This window comes from Anoplopoma fimbria, chromosome 21 (assembly GCF_027596085.1).
Source record: "Anoplopoma fimbria isolate UVic2021 breed Golden Eagle Sablefish chromosome 21, Afim_UVic_2022, whole genome shotgun sequence".
In the NCBI taxonomy this organism is placed as follows: Eukaryota; Metazoa; Chordata; class Actinopteri; order Perciformes; family Anoplopomatidae; genus Anoplopoma; species Anoplopoma fimbria.
The window spans coordinates 20,943,978-20,967,374 of record NC_072469.1 but is presented as its reverse complement, the minus strand read 5'-3'; the positions used below and the strand labels follow the sequence as shown (position 1 = coordinate 20,967,374).

At 39.5% G+C, this 23,397-nt stretch overlaps 1 protein-coding gene across 1 annotated transcript; it reads right to left on the bottom strand.

Annotated features, from left to right (window-relative positions):
• Nucleotides 1-2,798: 2,798 nt before the first annotated feature.
• On the bottom strand, nt 2,799-20,032 carry trpa1b (transient receptor potential cation channel, subfamily A, member 1b). The gene is made up of 27 exons (XM_054623418.1): nt 19,937-20,032; nt 19,319-19,481; nt 18,903-19,078; nt 17,851-17,958; nt 17,551-17,659; nt 16,837-16,982; nt 16,049-16,185; nt 14,900-14,948; nt 13,631-13,730; nt 13,442-13,542; nt 12,793-12,968; nt 11,484-11,648; nt 11,122-11,236; nt 10,756-10,922; nt 10,104-10,194; nt 9,905-9,964; nt 9,700-9,792; nt 8,000-8,070; nt 7,688-7,844; nt 7,453-7,542; nt 5,628-5,797; nt 5,415-5,544; nt 4,768-4,950; nt 4,568-4,636; nt 3,599-3,700; nt 3,396-3,514; nt 2,799-3,012 (listed from the first exon to the last, which is right to left on the bottom strand). Exons 1-27 carry the CDS (start codon nt 20,030-20,032, stop codon nt 2,799-2,801), a joined length of 3,357 nt encoding a protein of 1,118 aa, XP_054479393.1.
• Between the last annotated feature and the right edge of the window lie 3,365 nt (nt 20,033-23,397).

Genomic DNA, 23,397 nt, shown 5'->3' with positions numbered 1-23,397 from the left:
TCCTCCCCTTTTCCTCAAAGCCACCATGACCTCAGTAAGACCACGACTCTGTCTCCTATTGTATACCGTTAAAGACAGAAAGTAGCTCATTTGCAGCCTGATAATAACAATAAACCCTGTAAATGAACTGCTTATTATTGGGGAATCTACTAGGACATGGAATGACATGGCAAAGTGACTCTGAGGATGTACGAGGATGTTTCAGGATTGATTTCACCACACAGAGATAATCCATCTAATATTTTCTAATTCAGAAATAAATACCTTCCCTGATAACAATACGCACAACATTTTGAAAATGCACATATATTGTAAACATTTCCCAACTTTGTCGGTTCCACAGATGTGTTTTGGTAATAGAAATGTCTTAAGGACCTTATCAAAAGTGTCTAATCCTTTGCTGGTTTCACAGAGGGATTGGGTTTCTGCAGCTGGAGCAGCCTTTCACACGCAGCCTGCGTGCACCAGCACCAGCTGTTATCGGTTCCCATGACATCTGGAGCGTTGGCATGACGAGGGTGTGGCAGAGGCGAGGAGGCACCATCTTCATTCCCATAGTATCCCAAACAGTTTTTACTTGGCTGTTTCTGCCTTTCTTTTATGTTCCCCGAACTTTTCTGAGAGTCAGAGCAACCTTCTATAGAGATAAAACAGTGTGGATTAAGATCATCCCTAACAGCGGGGGAAAGGGAAGACTGAGATTGCTTTGGGCCTCTGAGGCTAAAAGAATGCTAAATGTTTTCTCAAAGATACTGCATGAGAGGTTTATGAGAAAGAAGTATTTTTTTGTACTCAACTCTACTCTTCAGACATATTATCTGTTGTAATCTTTGGGATTTGCAAACACCCCAAAATACGATGAAGAGACTATACACTACGCTCAAAAAATGCAAGTCAAGCTTGGAGTAAAGTGGAAGGTGTTTGCAGATGAATAAATAGAAAGGTCTGTGTAGATACAGTACTTACAGGAACCCCCCTTCACTCTCTCAAATATTCCCAGAAAATCCCAGGTCCCTGTAAACTATTACTCAACATAATATGTGTGAAACTGAGATTTTTTTTTTATGACAATAGCAAGACTCTGCCAAGAATTACCTAACTGCAGCTGAGATGCATGCTTGATTTTGGTAGTTGGCCATGCCAGGATCACTAGAGAGAAAAAACACTACTGTACTCTGCACTGGTTGAATGCTGTACTGTTCCCAAACTGGTGTGGAAAAATATTTCCAACATGCTAGCTCCAATTTAATTTAAGTAATCTACTAATCCATTAAATCTTTGCAAAACTTGTTATACTTGTTTGTAATGATGTACTAAATTCATTTTTTTGTGTGAAAATGCAAAGTCAATGGGATTTTTAAGTGTTCTGCAATGTTCCACTGCTCAAATTTCCTTCTTTCACAGACCAAGAATGCTCCCTAATCCAAGGACACATTCCCATGCTTCACCCAATCCCGCAATTCCATAAAGTTTTCACAAGAAGACCTGACATCAGCTGGGCCTTGGAATGAAAACTAGCTTATCCTTGGTTGTGTCAAGAGGCTGAGATATTGAGTTCCACTTGTGCTGCTGAGACGGTCAGAGCTTCAGGCAAGCTGCCATCTCATCCTCTGTCACTGCGTCCGTCAGCCAGGTGAACTGCCCGAATGACAAATATGAAAGTGCAAGGGAATGTTCTGTTGGATTTACTTCTCATTTATAAGCTGTCATCTTTTTTTATATATATATATAACATGAAAAGGTATTGGCTATGTGACACATATCTCAACCTGCCGCTTCATTCACTATCAGCGGGTAGCAGGTGGAGATAAAACTTATTGTGCTCATTAGTCATCCTGTAGATGTAGTTGCCCAACTAAAAGCAGAAAACATTGTCCCAAACATCTGTGTAATTGATGGTTACATGGTTATTGTATTTGCCCTGGGGATAATTAAATTCAGGGGCAACAGTAATAAATATCATTTAAAACTTGACTTGAAGGGGGAGCTAACATTTGTCCATCAGCAAAGACTCTCAGGGGTCGTGACCTCTATCTGGGCCCTGAGCTGGAGAAGCAGAGGGACAGGTGCAAGCTCATGATGTCAGAGGCCACCCTCCTTTTCTCTCCCAACCTGCTAAGATTCCCATGTTCGCCACTGAAGTCTTAAGCTGGTTTGTGTGGGACAATAGTGAAGTTGGCAGTGTACAAATCAGAGGCAATGATCCATATACCATTGTGACGTTTTTTCTATTATTGTGTTGTGCATTAATTAAAACATGCCCAGACAGGAAACATTCCTGCAATAAGGAAACTAAGGAAATTAAGATGCCACAGAAATTCATCCAGACATGGGAAGTGCCCTCTGCTCTTATTGCAGCTTTAAATTGTGTCTCGAAAATATGAAAAAAAAAAAAAGCAATTTTACTTTTAAAGTGAGAACTTTTACTTACATATAACATTTCATGCACATGTAGACACATTACGGCATTTCAAAAACAGCTACACTTTGTTCATAATAGAAATATGGCAACATTGCATACACACACCACAGAATAACTAAATACATTTGTTCATCAGTGGTAAAACTTACTGTTTAACTCTACAATTAACACGTCTACAACAATACCATACCAAAACTTTTCAGTATCAAATCACACAATAGTTAAGACAACTCAACTTTAAAGCACTTCATTCAATTGACTGTTACAATAGCTAAGTAGTCACTTAATTATAGCATTAATGCCTATACTTTTATGATATTGTGATAAATAACTTCATTAAATGTTATAGTTGAGAGTTTTAAGTGTCCCATCCTCTTCAGTTTATTTTGGACTTGATGGCCTTCATCAGTGGGACCCACTGAGACGTGCCATGTCCTCTTCGCTTAGCCTGACTCAAGCTGTGCCACATGTTGCCTCTGATGTTAACCGGGCCATCGTACTCGTCTGCCTCCGAGGTGATCTCCATCTTCTGGATGATTAGCTTCAGGAGGTTGTGCTGCTTCTCCATCGTGCTTGACACCTCTTTAAGCCTGAGGTGAAAAACATCAGAGATGTGGCTCAGAGATAGTCTTCATTTAAACTTCAATGGAATAATAATTAGGCTTTCTGGAGGGCGATACTGCTGAGTGGCTCCTTATGCTTATTATAGAAAGTTATACAGTGAACTACATTTTTCTGTGACCTGGTAACAGTCTATATTTCTATGTAACCACTAGGGGCCGCTCATGCATCAACAATTGTTAAACATACCCTATGAATATACCACAATTGTTGCATTCCTTATGGTGGTTGAATGTATTTTGAGTAATAATTACAAACATATCCATCATCTCAGGGGTGAGTACAGTTTATGATTCCAGGGAATAGAAATTTGACTCTAGTTAAATCTCATTAGCAACCTGGTGTGGTTTACCTGAGCTTCTGCTTTTTGAGCTCGTTCTCCAGCACAGTGCAGCCCGGTGGTTTGACCTGCAGTCGATTCCAGACATCATTCTTCTCCTCCTCACCGATGAAAATCTGCCTAATATAGTTCTGTTAACAGGTAGAAAGGTTTAAGAAAGGGATCTGACATTAGTTACAAAGACTAAGTAATATGATGTACAGTATCTGATTTACCCTGGAGCAGTGGCGATTAGGGTAGATGATGAGGGAGGGTTTGTCGACTCGTTTCATAAACCAATAAGGCAGCTTGTCTTCCAGAGCGGTGTGCAGATCAATCTGGGGTCAGAAATTCAGATTTTAAACCAGAGGTGCAATTTTGAAGTTATGTTCAACCTAAGGTTGACACATTCTTAAACTAAACAAATATCATTACTTATATTCTAAAGTACATCTGTCACATTAGGCACTTTTCATAAAAATGTTGCCTTAACTATACAGGCTGTGTTTGTGATGAAATATAGGTAATAGCTATATTTGGGTTTTGTTACTTATTTGAAAAAGAACTGTATACTGTAATACTATATACTCTTTACAGTACTGTATACAGTACAGTATTACATTACAGTACGTAGTCTCCTGCCAATAACATGACATGGCTTAAACTTTTAAACCTTTTTTCTATTGGCCACCAGGGTGCAATTCCTCTTGTTGTAAAAAGCAGTCTGATTGTCTGGAAGTCTATGAGAAAATTATTTCTCACTTGATTTATCACCTCAGTGAACATTGTTAACATTCGTTTATGGTTTTCTTAGAACTCTTTCAAAATGTGTGAAAGTTATTTGTAACATTTAAAAATGTTTTAATTCTTGCATCGATTTGAGTGTGCAGAAACTTTTTTTTGTTAAATAGTTTGCTTGTCTAAAATATCATATTCTGACTAACTGGAGGCCTCAAAACCCCAGTCCACAAACTTCTTATATACAGTCTACCAAAGTATCTTATTTTTCATGTCTGTGTTAAATGGTCTACTTGTAAAATGGCTTTAAGGACAAAATACCACAACATTATACTAGGCTTGTGTGTAGTTATTGGTCCATTAAGTCATGGCAGACTGAGCAAGCACAAACAAACAGGATAAAAGATAACTTTTATGTTTTGAAAATGCAACATACATAACAAAAAATCAGCTATTTCAATACTTACCTGCATGCCAATTCTTTTCAGGGCTGCATTTCTTTGTACTTCAGCAATGTCTCCAACAGCTAGACCAATCTACAACGCAACAAAAACTAATAAGAACCATACCATTTGTTCCTTTATTTAAAAGTACCAACTACTATTAGTTGTGTGAGCAGTAGATGTCTGTAAGGTCACAATGAAAGTGGCTGTCAGAGCATACTTACCATCAGGTTCACCAGCAATATTGGCATGAGCAGAACAAAGTTCACAAAAATGAAGTAAGTCAGGGGGCCAAAAGGAAGTTCATGCTTCAGATAAGTGTCCAGGATGTTATTTTGGTAGTTCAGCTCCCCGACCATCATCACAAAACTTTGCATCACAGAGAGCGGCACGCTGTCAAACTCTTTCTAAAGGTAAAAAACATAGCATCAAGAGAATGTAACACACAGTCAATTAAAAAGTGATGTGCTGGGGACAAAACAATGCTAACAAATGTGTTCAACCCATTACAGTGAGTTGTTTATTTTGTCCTTTGGTGAGTCTCTCAAACTCTTTGATCCAGGCCAAGATACCTTGTCACCTACTGTGGTAATTACCCTTAATATGTGCTTTTTATATTCATGATCCATAAAGGAGGATTTTTTTTTTCTAATGCCAACATCAGTTTAAAGGAAATAGTTTTGCAAGATTGATACCATTCTCATGTCTGTACAGTAAATATGAATGCCAGCAGCCAGTTACTTTAGCTTTACATAGTGCATTTCAAGAGGAAAAGCCTTCGGTATTATTTGATATGAGAGTAAGCCTATAGCTTGAACTAAGGTTTAAAGCATGAAGCAGAGGTGTGGTAAAAATAAGTAATTGCTCCTACCTGGTTTAGCATCAGAGCATGGAACGCCAAACCGAAGGCTAACACCAGGAACAAGAAAAGCATCACAATACGGACCAGGGTCCTCATGATCTCCCAAAACATCACAACATAGATGCCAATGCCCTCAAATCTGGAGAAACAGGAGTCACCTTTATACATCATTAAAAAAGACATTATGTCCAAGTGGCGCTATTAAGTCAGAGTGAACAGTACCTCTGGAGATAAAAGAGGAATCCAATCCAGGAGCTTAAAACTGCCATGGCCCCTGCTTGCCAGTGTAAAGAACCCTCTGCATTGAGGATGGTGGGAATCATGAACAGAAGAGCGAGGACAGCGGAAATCCAGTCACTCTGGTTTGAATAATCCTTGAAGTAATTCCAGCGCTTTTAGTGACAAGAAAAGAAAAATCACCAAAAACACAAAATAATTAGACAGACCAACAACCTTGCAGATTTTTCACAACATTTCATTCAGCACAGATAACTGCCTGATGTACTTGCACCCAAATGTTCGCCTCGCCAGTATTTCACTTAAATGAACAGTGTGGGGAAATTATTTGGACTTTTTGGACAGAAGGGACACTGGCATTGGCGAGAGCGATTCAGGTTTTCTACAATTCGGTAAGGATAGGTTCTGAAAAACGGGTATGAAACGGGTCCCAGTGCCGTTACTGGTGTATTGATGAACACTGACGTGACGTGCTTTAATGTAATTTATTATCACGCTACAAAAAACCCAATGCTTTATCTATACATCTGTGCAACAAGCATCAACATGTAAACAAAAGTGAAACCTAATTCAATCGCCCACCGCCCCTATGTTCACACAAGCACAGCACGATTGGCCAAAAACTTAAACAGAATCTGTCTGTCTTAAGTTTACTGTTTGTCTCAGTTTGTTCTTGTAAATTTCTTGTAAAAGACAGGAGAAATGACTGATACTAGTGGTTGTCTGTGTTCTTCATTCTTTATAAAATCCACTCAGAAATTTTACATTTGTTTCCAGTGAGATGTGAATGAATTACTTTGTTGATGTAAACATAACTGTTGCTGCTCCATACCAATATTTAGATATATTTAAAGTAAAAATTCTAATCCTGTTCTGAATTTGTTTGTTTTTAAAATTCTATTTTAAAAGCAATCTTTTAGTAATGTAGAAGAACAGAGTAAGCTACTAAAAAGATAAGAGTAGCTACTAAATGTAATAAAAGTATCCATACCTGAAGGCCAAAGTAAATCCCTAACACGCTTGGAAAGGGAGGGGATGAGCAGAGGGGTATTTAGTTGGTTGCAATCTGCAAACCACCACTATATGCCATTACATCTTACACAATGGGCCTTTAACCTTGTGAGAACTGTAGGACAATACTGTCTTCAAGAGGCTGCAGCAGTTCCCTTAACAGTCTTGGAATTGCATAAATTGGGTATAACTGGAAAGTTAACACTCTTGTGGATTCAACAAGCCTAATTGTATTTATTAGGGATAAGTTTAGTCCCCATAGTAGTCATTTCACATACTGAGACGCTTTTCTTTAACTTGACCTCATTATATAAAGTGACCTGTTGTGACATCTAGGATATTCACAGCCTCAGCATGAGAATGGCCCTATTACACTTCCATCATAATGTTCTAAGCCCTTTCTAAAATTTGAATAGGGGCCTAACCAAAGCACAATGTTTATTGCAGATTTGTAACTAGAAAGAATTGACACCTTCAGATGGTGTACGCCACTTCAATGTGACATGTACTGTTGACCTGCTATCTCCCCCTAAACAGTGCCTGTCCTCCCTCCTAAAAAGGAAAAATCTGGTCTATGTTGATCTCTTCAAACAATCATGCAAACAACACGTTATATTCCTAAACATCTGATGTGGAAGTGTTTCCGTTTTTTATGATCAAAATGACTAGTGTGGAGGTGACATCCTGACAGCGGTGATTCAGTGACCCTGCTCATCCATCACACCTGATTGGTAATGTGTCCACACAGACCGGATGCTGGACAGATTTATGTTAGGTAACGACACTTGGGTAACATTACCTGTTGGGACATCTGCACCAATTCCTTCACTATGGAGCAGACGTTCATGACCAAGACCATTGCCATACAGATTGATAAGAACAGATTTTGCTGTGAAATGAAATATATTGAGATTGACATTATCTAGAAAGATTGAATCATCATGACAAAGGTTGATGCATTTGGAACCAGAATTACACATAAGCTAAGTAAGAGCTTCAACTTCTTTAATAATGATTATCAATGTCAATAGTACCTCAAAGAAAGACACTTGCACCATGATGATATTGTGCTTGCCCGCGACAGTGTTGTTCAGAGTTGGCCTCAGAGTCACCATCAGGTGAGTTAGGGGAAGCAGGCCTAACAGGTACATGAACATATTAAGCACATGAGCTATGCTCCCATATGCAGACCTGTGGATTTTAAAAAAAGACAGTTTTAACACTAGAAGTATAACATTCAAAGTTAATAATGCATTTGTATTTGGTGCATTCAGAAGATTTTTTTTTTATGTGGTCTGTATAGTTGCAACATATCAGAATGAGAAGTTTCACTCGTGCATACACACCACTTCATTGCCAGGTACTTTTTGCAGACAGGATGGTTGAGCAGTTCGATGCGGTTGTACTGCACCATTGCCTGCACAATAAGTAACAGCTTGCTGTTAATGGCACAACATTTTTACAAGCAGAAAATAACAGCCTGACAGCTATAGCAGCAAACAATTTCAAATGATGTGCATCGTTTTGAATCACAGGCATGATGTAGAACAACGTCAGTCAAGTGATGGTGATTGTGTGAAATATTGCATAATGTACGCTAAGAGATTGCAATTTTGCAGTAGGCAAGCCATCATGCTTTTTTGGCTATTCTGACCCACAATCCTTTTCACAGCAGTACATGAACAAGAGGATCAAAGTTCAAAGTGCAATGTTATGACGAAATAGTATGTCCCAATTGAATGCATACTGCATTCAACAGTAGGTAGTTTGTAAGGTCAGCTGCAGTGGGCTTTACATAGTTTTGTAACGCTGTGTGTGGCTGTGTGTGGGCATGGCGCTCCCTCACCTGCTCCCTCACGGTTACCTGCTGATTACAAACACCTGCCTTCAATCAAGCTCATCACACTGCAGTTTATCTAACCTGGTTGCTCATCCACTCATCTCAATATTATTCAGTCCGCTACAGTGTTAGTAAAAGCCTCAGGCATCTCTTGATTATCTAGTGTTCCTCGTGTATATCCTTGTCTAACCTTGTTCTCTTGCGCTCCAGGAACATCTTCTTCTGCCAACCTGCCTGCAAACCTTCCTGCCTGCATACAACCAGCTTTCCACCAGCCACCTCCAGCAATCCACACCATTCCCTTCTCACTCATCCGCCTCGCTCAAGTCTCCCTGATCATTATTCGCCGCCCTCAGCTTTTGCTACAATAAATCTCTTTAATAATCTTCTACTCCTGAGTCTGTGTCTGTGTTTAGGTGTATCTCCAAAAAACACAACAATATCAAAATATGGATTTACATCACGATGTTCATTGCTCACAGCTTAGCCTCTTCAGAAATCAAAATAACCTGTCCCACATGGCAATCAGTGAATGGTGAGTTGATGTGGCCCCGCAAATGAGCTGTCCCCTGATATATCCACTGCAAATAGTTAATATCAAGAACAGTCTATGATGGCAATGCATCATAAGACCTCTTGACTACAAATAACTACATTTAGAAGCTTGTCCTATCCAACTCATGGTAGCAATAACAGGAGGAGAGCAGTAACTAACCTCACAGTTTATTCCCACCTGGACCCTCGTAGGGGTCTCGGAGAATAACTGACCAGCGATCACAGGGCCTTGCCTTTTTTTAAGTTGACTCATAGCATCCTAGCCAGATTTGTACGTATGTTCCCTGCTAGCCTGCCACCTTTATGCCTCTCTCCAAGGAGGCAAAGATAGAGGACTATGACAGCAGCAGTATATGCTCTTTAGCTATCCATCCATCCATCCAATCATCCATCCATCATCCATCCAATCATCCATCCATTATCTTTAACTGCTTATCCTTTAGCTAGAGTAATGGAAATCTGAGGAAACTTGACAAAGGTTTGAAAAGAGGAAATATTCACAACTGTCCCTTATGGATGAATTGTCTGACCCTAGTATGAGCTTATACGTGCAAAATGTGAGCCTGTGAACACAGTGACTACAAATCAGCTTTACTTCTTATCAATCATGTAGTAGATCATGTGCATTCTGCTGAACCAAAAGTTGCTTACGTTGAGTGCAACTAGTGGCTGGACTTTCATGTCCTTGACAATTATCTTCCTTGCTGCAAGGGGAGCTTGGAGCCATTTGAAGTTGTATTCAATCTAAAAAAAAGTATAAAGAATTGATTAATTGGCGATCATTTTGGCCTATCATATGCTTCATACAATATAGACTGCTGTGGTGTTTTTATTGTGTGTTTTGTAGGTGTGTTACATAATAGTCAGGACTGTTGTGATCATGATCAGATTCCCTCACACAGCGGTCCAATAGGTGCTATTGAAGAAAGTAGAAAAACACAGTGACAGAGTATCTAAGTGTTTTACACATTCTTACAAAAATGCTCAACTAGAACCATTAGAAAGTGCAGAAAGAGACAAGTTATAAGGTCATCTTTTCTTTGCCAGTGGCAAACCTTGTAGGTCTCAGGCAGAAACTCAATCATGTCTAGAATGGGACTTCGCTGGGCAGAACCAGATTTGAACAGTTTTAAAGCCTCAGAAGATCTGGAAGAAGAAATACACAAATTAATCAGAAAGCTACTTTTTATTTTAGTACAGTGCTTAGCTGTAAAAAGATCGTGACTCTGTCTCAATGTTGAAAACTGTTGCACCAAAACCAGGCACTGCCAGTCGACCGGAACAAACTTTCTCATTTACCAGCTAAACAGTTGCCTAGCGAGAAAAAGGCATTAGATTAACACTATCTTGATTCCTAATCAATCAGCACGTTTGACACTTTGATCGGAATTCATGAGCAGTAGTTGACACTTCGTCAGAAAAACCTACATTTCAGAGATTATCTGTGTTATATACCATTTCAGTTTGAGTATATATTATAACAAAATATATTTTTGATTAGAGTAACTAACTGCAGCTTCAAAGTAACTACAACTTGCTCAGAAGAATTTGGGATTTAAGTGTTCTTAATTGGTAGTTTTTTGCAAACAGAAATCTATACACCCAGAATTGAATGACAGTGGAAGCACATAAAAACATCTGCAGTTTTAAAATTGTTTTAAGTTGTGCCTTTACGTAATTTAATAGCTGTTTGTATTCATACATTACCTGTCACTGTCAATAATAGCATTGACCACATCTTTTCTCCCATTTTGCACAGCCTCATGGAGGAACGAAGTTTCATTCTTGTTTAAGATGAGCTCTGCTCCGCGAGACAGCAGGAGACTGACTGCAGCCACATGTCCCTCTCTTGCTGCGATGTGGAGTGCAGTGTTCTAGTACATCAGTACATAACAGGAGACAGTACTTTGCATCTGTCATTGAACACTGATGTCTGACGTATTTACTAATAATAAATATCTTACAATTTGCAAAAAATGGGCCTATAGCCTCCAAATTGTCATCACAAAGAGGAGGAAATTTAATACAGAATTGGAAAAATGATAAACCTTTTGAAATTATATTAATTCATACCCCATCCTCATCTATTTTATCCAGTAACTTGGTACTGGCTGACAGGAGAATGTCCATAGTTTGTGTGTATCCTGCAGATGCAGCCTGGTGCAGACAAGTCCAGCCCTTGTAATCACTGTAAACAAGAAGCAGAGGAGGGATTTCTGGCACTGCTTCCCCTTTTTATAAGGACTATGGAGTAGATAAAAAGTGCTAAGAGATCAAAGCACCAGCAACACAATTATTGTCAACAGTCTTGCACTTGGTACTACAAGTGTTGCTGGACATTTGACTTCTAAAATCATAGTACATAGTACTTTTGCATGTACAGTATAAGTACTTTTTATGTTTGTGCATGCTCCTCTACAAGCACATGACTTTACCTGTGAAGGAGAGCTCCTTTGCGCAGCAGCAGCTGTACCACCTTGGTGTGCCCCTCTTTTGAAGCCAAATGGAGAGGTGTCAGGCCTCGCTCGTCACCTTCATTTAGCAGACGAGAGTCTGTGATGGTCTCCAGTAGTCGCTGGCATGTATTGATGCGCCCATACCTTAGAAAAAGAAAGGGATGAGGAGAAGCAGTAGGTTGTGGAAGATTTTATTTTCTTGTTAAGATCTGTTGATCTCTGAAATGAGAGGCACCACAGCACAGCAAAGCCAGAGGTTCGGGGCAGTTACAGCACAGTTCATCTTAGGGAGTGTGACTATCTTGCCCAAAGACAGATGAACCTGTAGGTAAAATACAGGTGAAACTGAGTAGGGGAGTGTTAATGACTAAGGCAGCTGCAAAGAGTGAGAGGACATAAACAGAAGTGACATACTGCTATGATCTTTCTTTGTCTCCGAACCTTTTAAGAAGGTCAGCGGTGTCAGTGCAGTGGGACCGCTGGGGAAAGCGAGTGAGATGTCTATAAGAGCTAAAGTATGATATCATAGCATGGCCTTTATTTGTCCTCTAGTGCTAATGAAATTGGTGTACATGATAGAGAAATCTATAACAATAAAGTTGAATGTCCACCCATTTCACACTATTATTGACATTTCTTCATACGTGCTGCTCTAATTGAAATCTTTTCTTGTGAAAGTTCCTTTATGGTCACTGAGTAATAGCTACGCAATTGATAAGCGGAAGGCTTTTGAGCACATAAATTGCTAACAAGATTAAACAACTGAGCAGTGAGGAGACAGTTTTAAATGTAGGCACATTGGTCATTTTTCATCAGACTACTGTTGTTCAATTACAGAGATAAAAGCCTTGGCCTGAGGAAGATCATAAGTCAGAGTCCCCTTGAGATCCATTTTTGATTAATGTTTTACACTGATGTGTATCATTAATCAATACATAACACTTAGTACAGAGGGACTACTGGAATGTTTAAGACAATGAGTATGTGTAGGTACCTTTCCTTCCTAATAATATCTAAAATCTGTTGTGTAGAAAGTAATGGCTCCAGAGTGCACATTCTGCAAATTGAATGCTGTAGCTTTAAATTAACATAATAGACACAAAATAAAAGGAAAAAAGAATGTGAACCACATCCCACACTGGCCAATGTCAGCCGCAGTGACATTTCTGGCTCTTCTTTGATCAAATTTGCAAACTTGGTGCGACTTTGAGTGGAAAATCAGGTCAAATCAGTATTGTTTAGCTCAATGGGATGGGAAGTCATGCCCTCGGGGACAAATCGAACTCACTGAGCAGCAAAGTGCAGGACAGACTTCTTGTCCTTCGACTTGCATTCGAGGCCGACCTGCCCCGAGAGGCCCAGCATGTTCTTCACTGAGTCATGGATACCCAGTCTGCAAGCGTAGTGGAGTGGGGTGCAGCCCTCATTATCCTCACAGCTCAGCAGCACCTTCACACTGCCAAGCTACAGTTAGACACATTATAAACACATTTATATATTTATACATTATTATTTGTACAACAACATTTGTATTAAAAAAAGCATTACCACTGAATACTTAAGTATGCTACTGCAGTCATGCTTCATAAAGGGCACATATCATATGAATAATAATTAAGTGTGGTGATATTTGAACACAGATGCAGAGAGATCCCATTCATACACCTTCTGTAAACAACCATCAAATGTAAATATATCAACCTCCCTCTGTGGCTCATTTTGAAAGCATCATTGTAGCTTTAGGTAAAGCTTACAATGTTTTAAAGGATCATCTGGATTAGTGAGAGTATAATGCACTTCATCAGCCGGCCTTGAATGCAGGCTCAAGGCAAATTGATTAAGGGGATTATAGTAATGAAATTCCAATCTTAATGACATCTTTGTCCAAGCAGCGTGCCGTGCATTCGATGAGTCACACACAGGCTGCATTAATTGACCTGCAGTACTTCTTCTGGGAGGTTTTTCAGACCCTTGGGCTGGAGAATGGCCAGGTGAAGGAAGTTACAACCCCATCTGTCTTTCACGTTTACATTTGCCCCTTAAAACACATAAACATATGCATGTGAGTGCTGCTGCATCATCAGGTATGATTACTGCTGGTGGTGAAGTACAGTAAAGTAACTCACCTTTTGACAGTAGCAGAGCCACAGTTTTCCATGCTCCACAGCTTGTAGCCAGCAGCAGGGGAGAGTTTCCTTTACAATCAATGCTGTTAACGTCTGCACCCTTAGGAAGAGAATGTACTTAAACCTTATAATTACCTCATTAATTACCACATTACATTTAACACACATTGTTGCAATTACAAATTAGATTTTACTCTAGTAACAAATGAGGCCATGGGAAAACAAGCAGCATCTATATTAAATACACTGCATTTCATGTGTTTGTTCAACCAGAGTGGAGTTTGCATGTGTGTGCATTGTTTTACTGTGTAAACCAGGAGGAGGGTGCTATTTTACTGAACAAATCAAGCTCCCTATATTTCTCATAATGCCAGTTCAGATGTGTAACATGAGATGTGTAGTGTGGCACAGGCACAGGTTTATGGGTAATTAAATGGAATGTACATTTAATACATTTTAGATATTGATTTTGAAGAGTTTTAAGGTCAGCAGCCATAACGAGGCATGGGAAAAAAACAAGAGCAAAACTGTTAAGACTTGATTAACAGTGTTTATCTGCCCTAAAGTAAGTAAGACTTACCATGTATTTTCAAAAGAACGTAAAATATGAAAAAGCTTTAAAATACACAACAATTAAAAAAAACAAAAACACAACACACAGTTATCGCTGTCATGGCCTTATTTGTTAGTCTTTCTAGCATATTAAAACCAAACAACAAGCCAAGCCACCATCTCGAAGCAATTAGCTGGTGTTCGGTGCCAAGTGATGTCAATCTCTGCAGACCAATTCAAGATTTCAATAAGTAAACACGCTTAGTGTGGACAATTTAATCTCCTGTTGCGGCCAGTGTTTGCTTACATTTTACAGGAGCTAGACTTGGACCATATTTTCCCTGGAAACATAGTTCTGTTAAAACGATCTAACAGAACTATGTTCTGTTAGATCGGTTATTATATCCTGTCAGCAGATGGTGAGAGATTGTCTAAAAGCAATGGGTAGCACCTTTAACATTTACTTAGTCAAGAGATGTGTTTGAAATTAGGCAAATTTAGTACAATGGCAGAATGAACCTAACTAAATGGAAATGGAATTCAAGGAGCAGCGAAAACAATCAGCACAAATGGAAACAAAATGCAGTTTTGCTGTCTTTATGGCAGGAGATTAATAACACAGTCCCTGATAATGATGTTGGGAGTGTCCTGTGCGTAACAGCTGTTGGGTGTGTTCTCGTGTGTGTGTGTGTGTGTGTGTGTGTGTGCCTTACTTACCAAAGAAATTAGGTACTCTGCCAGCTCTGTGTGGTCAAATATTGTAGCCCTGGAAAAGTAAACACAGTTGTTGTAAACCAGCCACACATCACATGGCTTAGGGAGTCAGATGTGAAATAAGGATAATCTCAATCTAATTCTGCCTTGTCAGAGCATGATATAGCAACCTAGATTTTCCTTGGTGGTTACATCTTTTATCTCCTGGATAGTAATGGCTCACTTAAATGAAGAACTTTTATGACTGTTTCCTGGTATTCGGCTGATTTTTTTCTACAGTGTACTCAGTATGCTCCCCATGTCCGTGTATCGGGTCTTACTCTGGCAACACAAATAGCTTTTTAGATAAAAATCAATGTGGGAAGCATATCTTTATTATGCATTCATATCATTGTTATTGTCCACAATTAAAGCTCATTAGTCCGTCAGCCATACCCAAGAGTTTCATATCTGTTCCTCTTTTTTTTCTCTCAGTGTTATAGTTTTGATAATGTGCAGTCAAATGGATCTGTACACAGGATGACTAAGTATTTAAAATAGTAACCATAGATATAAAACATTTGCATAAATACAGTATTATACATTCCAAAGGGGCTCATCTATGAATAGTTAAATTGAAACAATATATATTCATGAATTAACACATTTTATAATATATAATATAATTAATTTATAAACACAGCACAGCCAGCTTGTGAATAGCTTAGCTTAGCAGAAAGACTGGAAATAGGGGAAAACAACTAGCCTTGCTTTGTCCAAAGGTAACAGAATCCACCTACCATCACTTTTAAAGCTCAATAATTAACATGTTATATCCTGTCTGTTTAATCTATACAAAGAACAAAAGTGTTAGCGTCAATTTGTGGTTTTACGGGTGATTATGTGCCACAGTAACTGACTGGAATTTATATTGGTTGCCTGGCAACATTACAATAATGGCAGTCTAGGCAGTTACTGCAACCGTACAAGAAATAGTCCCACACTTAACAACCCCTCATATCGGCAATAAAGCAAATAAGCAGTTACATGTCGAACTATTCCTATAAGTCCTAATGGAAAGCTCAAAGCTCAACAATACAGACCAGCTATGAACATCCCCAACATGATTAATATAAAGTAAAATGGACAAAAAGTCGACGAGTGTAAGCTCACCTGTGCAGAGGGGTCTGGAAAGCCCCATCCGTTAGGTTGATGATATCTTCCACTTTGTCAAAGGAGGACAACATCAGTTTGACTGCATCAATAGCACCCTGGGTGCAGGCCAAATGAAGCGGTGTGGACCTGTCATTCTGCACAGTATCAGACATGGTTTCATTAGGAGTGATGAATTATGAATAAATAGAATGAATATTCACAAGCTTAGCAAACAGAATTATGTCTGCTCCATAGAGACAGACGCCGTGACTTACAGAGTAAGAGCAGAACATTACAAAACACACACACACAGGAATTAGTATGCATGCGTGCACTCACTTACACACAAACATATTGTACACTTCCTCAGTGTTACATTAGCAAAATATCTCCCAGACCTTCTGGCTGAACACTGATGAGATAACTAGGACTGGCAAGAGGAGGCCAGCGATCGCTCCACTCAGCTCCACAGTGTAAGTGGAGGTAATTTGTATCAATTTAGTCAACCGAAGCTATTACTGTACTCCCTATTTCGGCTGTAGCTCTGGCCACTACCCCAGAGCTAGACATAACGATCATTCCCAGATGGGCGTGTTACAACTGACAGGCTCTGACATCGCAGCGATACTTGGCCGGGGAAATGCCTCACAGGTGTAGCCAAATGAGATCTGGATTACCACATAATAAAAATCAGATAAAGCTTGCAATGGACAGATGGAAAGCAATGTTTGTTATCTGTGGGGTTTTGACATGTTCATGACCATGTGATTCAGAGTTGTAAGAAAAAACAGTGGGGATGTAATTACCTGTTGCTGGTCAACTTTGGCCCCAACCTCAATACAGAGGCGGATGGCCTCGATATTCCCGCCACGTACAGCCAGATGGAGGGGACTGCTACTGGACTTATCTAAATAGTTGATGTGAGCTTCAATTTGGTGGCCGACCTTCTCTCCTGCCAGAAGAGAATCGAATCAACAGATGCACTGAATACATAAAAGGCTCACGATGAAGGTTTATTAGTTAATGCATTTTGGTATAAGCTTCTTTGTTTTTATCACTGACAAGCTTTCAAGGGAATTTCATTTGCATTGCCTTTATTTTATACCATCCTTCTTTGACTTTAATCTTTAGGTTCTTTGTCATTTTTAGTGGAATGAAGTTTATAAGTTATTGTTTCTATTCATGTTGTGCCGTGAGTGTAAATTCCCAAACAGCACAAGAATGTGAATACCCATTAATTCCCTTTGCAGAGCAATCACAGAAATGTCGTAAATATTTTGTGCTCTAACTAAATATTTCTCCAACAACACAAGATTTGTCAAGCAGACCTCCCAGTGCGAATAAACACACTGTGGCATCTGGCCTGTGTACAAAGAAGCTCATTCTGGTAAATGTCTCCAGGGGCTGAGGTGAACTCTCCTCTTATCTCACAGTTTAATGTGTTGCTTGGCCTTGTAAAAACTTTTTCATTATTGTCAGCACTTTAAATTTCTGATGATAGATTAATCTTTTTGTCATACCGGCCTTCAGGATCACTTCTATGGCTTTCTTTGCACCTGCGAAGGCAGCTGCGTGCACCGGGAAATGGCCGAGCTTGTTCTGTTGGCAGAGCCGCGCTCCATGCTTTATCTTTGACAGATAGGAGAATGGATGGAGAGGAAGACAAACAGGAGACAATTCTTTGTCAGAGACAAAGCTGCAGAGGGCTGGCAGTCAGCATAAAGGACGGCTACATAATCTGCTCTGTGCAGATGGAAAGTAATTATTTACTGGGTTAGTGCAGGAAGACATGAGCCTGAATGCATCACTCTTGTACATACCAATGTGCTGAGAGCCACAAAGTTATTGATGGAGCAGGCAAGTATCACTGGGGTGTTCCCAAGGTCCCCCTGAAGATTGCAATCTGTAGAACTGTAGGATAGCAGCAGCTGCAGGGGGCAGAGATAAAAACTTAACAGGGAGCTCCATCCTGTTTCTGTCCTCAACTCTCTATAAGCCTGCGTCGTTTATCCTCCACCATAACGCAACTGTGTCAGTTTGTGGACAGCAGCCAGATGCTAGGGGGATGCTGGGGGTGACGGGACAAGGTCTTTCCAAGTAAACCTCGACATAAACAGTTGACTTTCGAGTGCAGTGCTGCTCTAAGTAGCACGTTCTTGAGCTCTAAAGACTTGATGTGATGATATGATTGTCTACTATCTTTTTTTAAGCCTACCATATTTCTATTATCAAGGTTTTTTGTTCAGGGTTCTACAACAACATGCAGTTGTAGTCCCCATACATAAGAAAAAACAAAAACATTTTTGTTGAAATGTAGAGGATAAGGTGGAGTTGAGTAGTCTTGCAGACTCAGGTGAGAAGCTGCTCTGTAGTCTGGAGGTACAGCAGCGGATACTGTAAAGTTGCCAGCAGCAGGGTGAACATGCAGTTGCTATAATTAAGTCTCGATGATGAAACAAATGTACTTCCTGTTGGCATACTGGGTCTATCAGAGCAAAATAAAGCTTTGTTTAAAAGAGTAATTCAGTTGACGCCAATGGGGACTGTATGTCAATTATTTGAAAGTGAAGGGTTGGTGACTGTTATTTTTATTTTGTAAAAAACAAGGTCTTCTTATTAATAATTTTTTAACCATTCCAATGATAAAAATTTTTTATCAACTCTACTGTTTTTACATCAACCGGTTGCACATTCCTACACACTTTAAAAACAAACACTTAGATTTCATTTTTAAGTATTCAAATATTTCTTCATATTCTATAAAAAAATGTTTTATCTTACCTAATGTCTTTACACTTTTGCACTGGGTTTACTGTTACGCACCAAACCACCAAGTCATATATCTTCAGCCAGGCACTTTCGGCCTTCTCACCTCCACCAGGTTGTTGTGTCCCTGGCTGACAGCCAGGTGCAGAGGGGAGAGGAGGGCCGTGTTGAGGATGTTGGGGTCGGCACCAAGGTCCAGAAGAGCCGTGCAGCTCCCTGCCATGTTTTTCTCCACTGCCCAGTGTAGCGGCGTGTTGCCCTGCTCATCACAGCTGTTCAGGTCTGGGAGAGCACATGAAAATACGCACAAACACAAACCAACGGACACACACACAAACGTAAACACATAAGGCTGCATGTAGATACAGTCAACGTAGACACAGTACTCTGTAATGAAACTTACTTATCAAACATACTGCTTTATATACTTTATAACTTTAAAAACAATTATTGTGATTCACAATAAACATATTTCACCTTTGCTGCAAAGCAATTTATGATGGATGACGGAGGCATGCTTACACTGTGAGTTTATGGCAGTGATGATGAATTGGATGAGGGTGACGTGGTCCCCTGCGGCGGCGTGATGAAGGGGACTCGCCCCACATTCATCTTTCTCGCTCAGGACCTCTGGGCTCTTCCTCAACAGGTTCTGCAGGAGAGCCAGGTCACCCTTCTCTGCTAGCTACACAGTAATGTAGAATGTAATACAATAGGAGTGTGAAGATAAGAGAAGAGCCCGTAATCCATGTGAACGTTTCCATTAGTCTGTGTCTGATTTCACCACAGATAACATGATAGTGAGAATTCATGTTATTGATGCTAATAGGCATTAACAGCTTTCAGGTTTTTGTTACTGCTGCAATAATTCAAATATGATATGTCTATTTGTTCAATTTTCAGGCCAGTTTAAGTACTGCAGCTGACATAACATTGTTACACAACACTTGAGTTGTCATTCAGTCTCTATTCAGCTCCTCACATTGACTTTCTTTAAGGTTACACAGGGTTGGGATTACTGATGGGGTGTTACATAAACACTCCTCAAATTTAAATGCTTGCAGAGAAGAGAACCTACAGCTGAAAATGCTTTTCTTGTGGAGAAATGAAGAAATTCATAAAATTTGGTGACAGCCTCACCTCAAATACATTTAGTTTTGCCAGGGATGAATCCTCATCCTCTACCACGTATGTGTAACAACTGGTCTGTCGGGCCACTTCCCTGCCGAAGTTCATCACTTAACTGACACTCAGTGAAGGCATCAAGGGTGGAGGCAATGACACGTGTCTAAACATAACAACACACACACACAAGGATGCACATATCTGTATGCATGCAACAGTAAAACAGCAAAATAAGAAAACAAATCCACTGCAGTTTGAACAACCGAGTACGTAAAAACCTGCTTTACAAACACAGAGTGTTATGTAAAGCATGTGAGTTATGTGAGTGTTATGTGACCGAGGGGGCAGATAACGCCTTAAGCCATTGGCTCCTCTCGCCATGAGGGATATGGGCACAGATGACTTTGTCTTTACCCGGAAGGACATTCAGATCCGCCGAGTGTTTGGAGGTTAAAGCCCTTCTGTTGAAAAAAGCAATTATGTTCTTCGCAGCTGGGGGGCTGCTTGTTTGAGTCAGTCCCAGGTGTCCTTGGGTGATCCTGGGCGAGCGGGGGATTGAGAGAGACCTTGTAATTGTATCGTACGAGGCCCTCAGTCGACATAAAGGCCAAACAACAAATGACATTTTTGGTGGGCAAATTACTATGGAGTATTTTCATCAGAAATCCCCTCGACCTTATGCAGCAGCATTCCTTTGGTGTTTAGTGTGACTGATCAGAGTTGTTTCTCAGGTCAAAAACAGCAGCTTTACCCCACGTGGATAAAAGTCATTTCGTGGAAATTGTATATTTGTTCCCATTGCACACTTGATTCAAAGTACATCTCTGTTATTGACAACAACCCTTTAAGTAATATTGCACGGGTCAGTTCACCTGGATGGAGGTTCTTCGGTAACAGGGCCTGCTCTTTTACTGGCTCCCTTAAGCTGAGCAGAATGATGAGGGATCAATAAATAACTCAAACTAACCTCTGTGAGCTGCGGTAACCATGGCGATCAATTTAATTCACTTCTCCTCAGGAAGCTGTGTAGATTATTATTAAATTCCTCTGACTAGTAAATAAGGTAAAAGAAGTATAAAGTAGAGCTGAAGCTTTTTCTCGAACATGTGTTCTTGGCTTCAGGGAACTCCCACCAATTATGAGCGTCATATGTTCCCAGACTGTATATACTAGTGATAAAGATGTTACAGATGTAGCATTTCTGCTCAAGACCCGGGTATGCAATACAATGTAGTATTGATGTTTCCATTATGATCCATCAATATTTTAGTGCTGCTTGTACCTTGATTAGGCTCTCTTAAATCTTGACCAATCTAAAGTAAATAATGACTCACAATGAAAGCCTCTACTGCACCAGTAGTCTGTAGCTCACTGCATAGTACAGTATAGCTCCCAAAATGCAGCTTCATTTGCTTCTGATTTGATTATGAGCCACTGTATATGCAATCCTTGTCATTGTCTCCGAGTAGCAGCAATAAATTAATGTTGTTGTGGTTGTCTTTTGTAACTGAGACTGCCAGTCATTTGTTTGCAGGAGCCGAGTGTACAGGAAGTGCACTAATGGCCACAAGTGAGCACATTTCCCAAACCGCTGACAAACAAGTCATAGAAATAATTGCATTTAACTATGACATCCCTGCATGTAAAGGATATGCTTTCACAGTTTTGTGTCGAAATGTTTATATTTAACAGTATACAGTACTATTATTGACACATATGGGGTAAATGTGTGCTCATTAAGTAAAAAAAGACTTAATTACATATAATGATGAGTCAGAGGTTAATAATAGATGGATTCTTAATTATGAATAGATTTTTGCAGCAAAAGAAATACATTGAGTTAAAAAAAATTCTCACCCGACTATTAGATAATGATTGAACATGAACATTGAACATAAAAAAACAAAGTGATGATACACTTTAGGTATTAACTGATAAATAAATGATGAACTCAAATGAATAGATAGCATATTAATTGAGGAAGTTTATGCTGCGCTCAGTGCGAACACTTGTTGGATGTAACTCACAATGCACAATAACTGATTCTAATACAACTACATCAAGTACACTTAGTTAAATTGACTTTTTAAAGTGAAAGAACACCTAAAACTTTAAATTAAAAAAAAAACATTTTCCACAATGAAAACATCCAACAGCATCCAAAATATCCCCAATATTTTCATTTACCCCCATAGTTTCTGATAAATGGAAGTAAAGTCCAAACATTAAAGACATTGTTGAAGACATGATGTACTTACTGTATTTGTGTGATGAGCTGAGCAATCAGGATGTTCTCCTCACCACTGCAATGGGGCTTTAAATAGTGTGGTGAGCGTGCTTTTTCCCAGTCCTATTGCAGGATAGACGCTGCCCCTTGTGACCAAAAGACTCTCCTGATTTCTTCACAGAGAAGAAGGCAAGCTCATGTTGTCCAGTAATATGAGAGGACATTTTACTGCCAGCAATGCATTACGCACCAAACACCATACTGCTGCACCACTCACAATAAGTATCTGGAGAAAATAATTTCATTTGTTTAAGATTTTACACGTGGTGAAAAAGTGTCAATTTCTGTCCACTAGAGCAACCTGAGCAAGTGATCATGTCCAAATCAGCCTCTGCCAACATTTCAAGTTTGCAGAGCTGAACTTGATGTTTGTATTACAAAGGCTCTCTGACAATTTCATCAAACCATAGAACAAACTTGACCACCCACCTGCACAGAACATCCTTTATTAAACCATTTCTCTGTAGAGGAAAACTATTTTGTTTACCGCCCGTGACGAGGCCCGTTCTGCTGCTTTTTTCTCTTAAAGCAAGTGACAAGATAGAATAAAGACGACCATCAAGACCTCATTGTTGATGCTAAGGGATTAAGTAATATTCCTCAGGGAATCTTTATCAAGGAGGATTATCAGATAAGGTATATCATTAACTAAGGATTACACTAGTATTCCTACCAGCATTATCATCAAGGGAATAAGTATCATCTGAGATTGTAGATTGGTCTCTGACTTCACAAAATGTGTATTCTAGCTGCCATGCCTGCATCACATCATTTTTTTAAGAAAGTTAATACCATGCAAGAAAATTACTTTAAAATTGTGAATGAATTGCAATGAACATGTGAACAGGGATACAGTGTCCACAGGGGATATGTCATGATGTTCCTTGACTTTTTTTCTCAGCATTTTTAGGTTGACTATTTTCAAATTTTGGTGAAATCTCTCAACAAGCGGATGGATTACTGTGAAATTTACAGATGAGCTGTAACCACTATGGTGATTTCCTAACCTTTCATGCAGCGCCATCAGCAGGTCAACATTTTAATATGTCCAATACCTTAGTTGAGCAAAATTGGTAAATAACAAAGATGGTGAATACGGATAACATTGTACCTGCTAAACATCAGCGTATCAGCATAGTGATTGTGAACATGTTGATTTTAGCATTCAGCTCTCCTGTGCCTAGCTCGC

What these genes read in the sequence shown, in the direction of transcription:
- trpa1b (XM_054623418.1), bottom strand. Translation starts at nt 20,032, where the DNA reads ATGAACTTCGGCAGGGAAGTGGCCCGACAGACCAGTTGTTACACATAC. An exon ending in TTCCAGACCCCTCTGCACAG is followed by an intron (nt 14,949 to 16,048) that starts GTGAGCTTACAC and finishes TTACTTTTCCAG; the next exon opens with GGCTACAATATTTGACCACA. An exon ending in CAGAGTACCTAATTTCTTTG is followed by an intron (nt 13,731 to 14,899) that starts GTAAGTAAGGCA and finishes TCTCTTCCTAAG; the next exon opens with GGTGCAGACGTTAACAGCAT.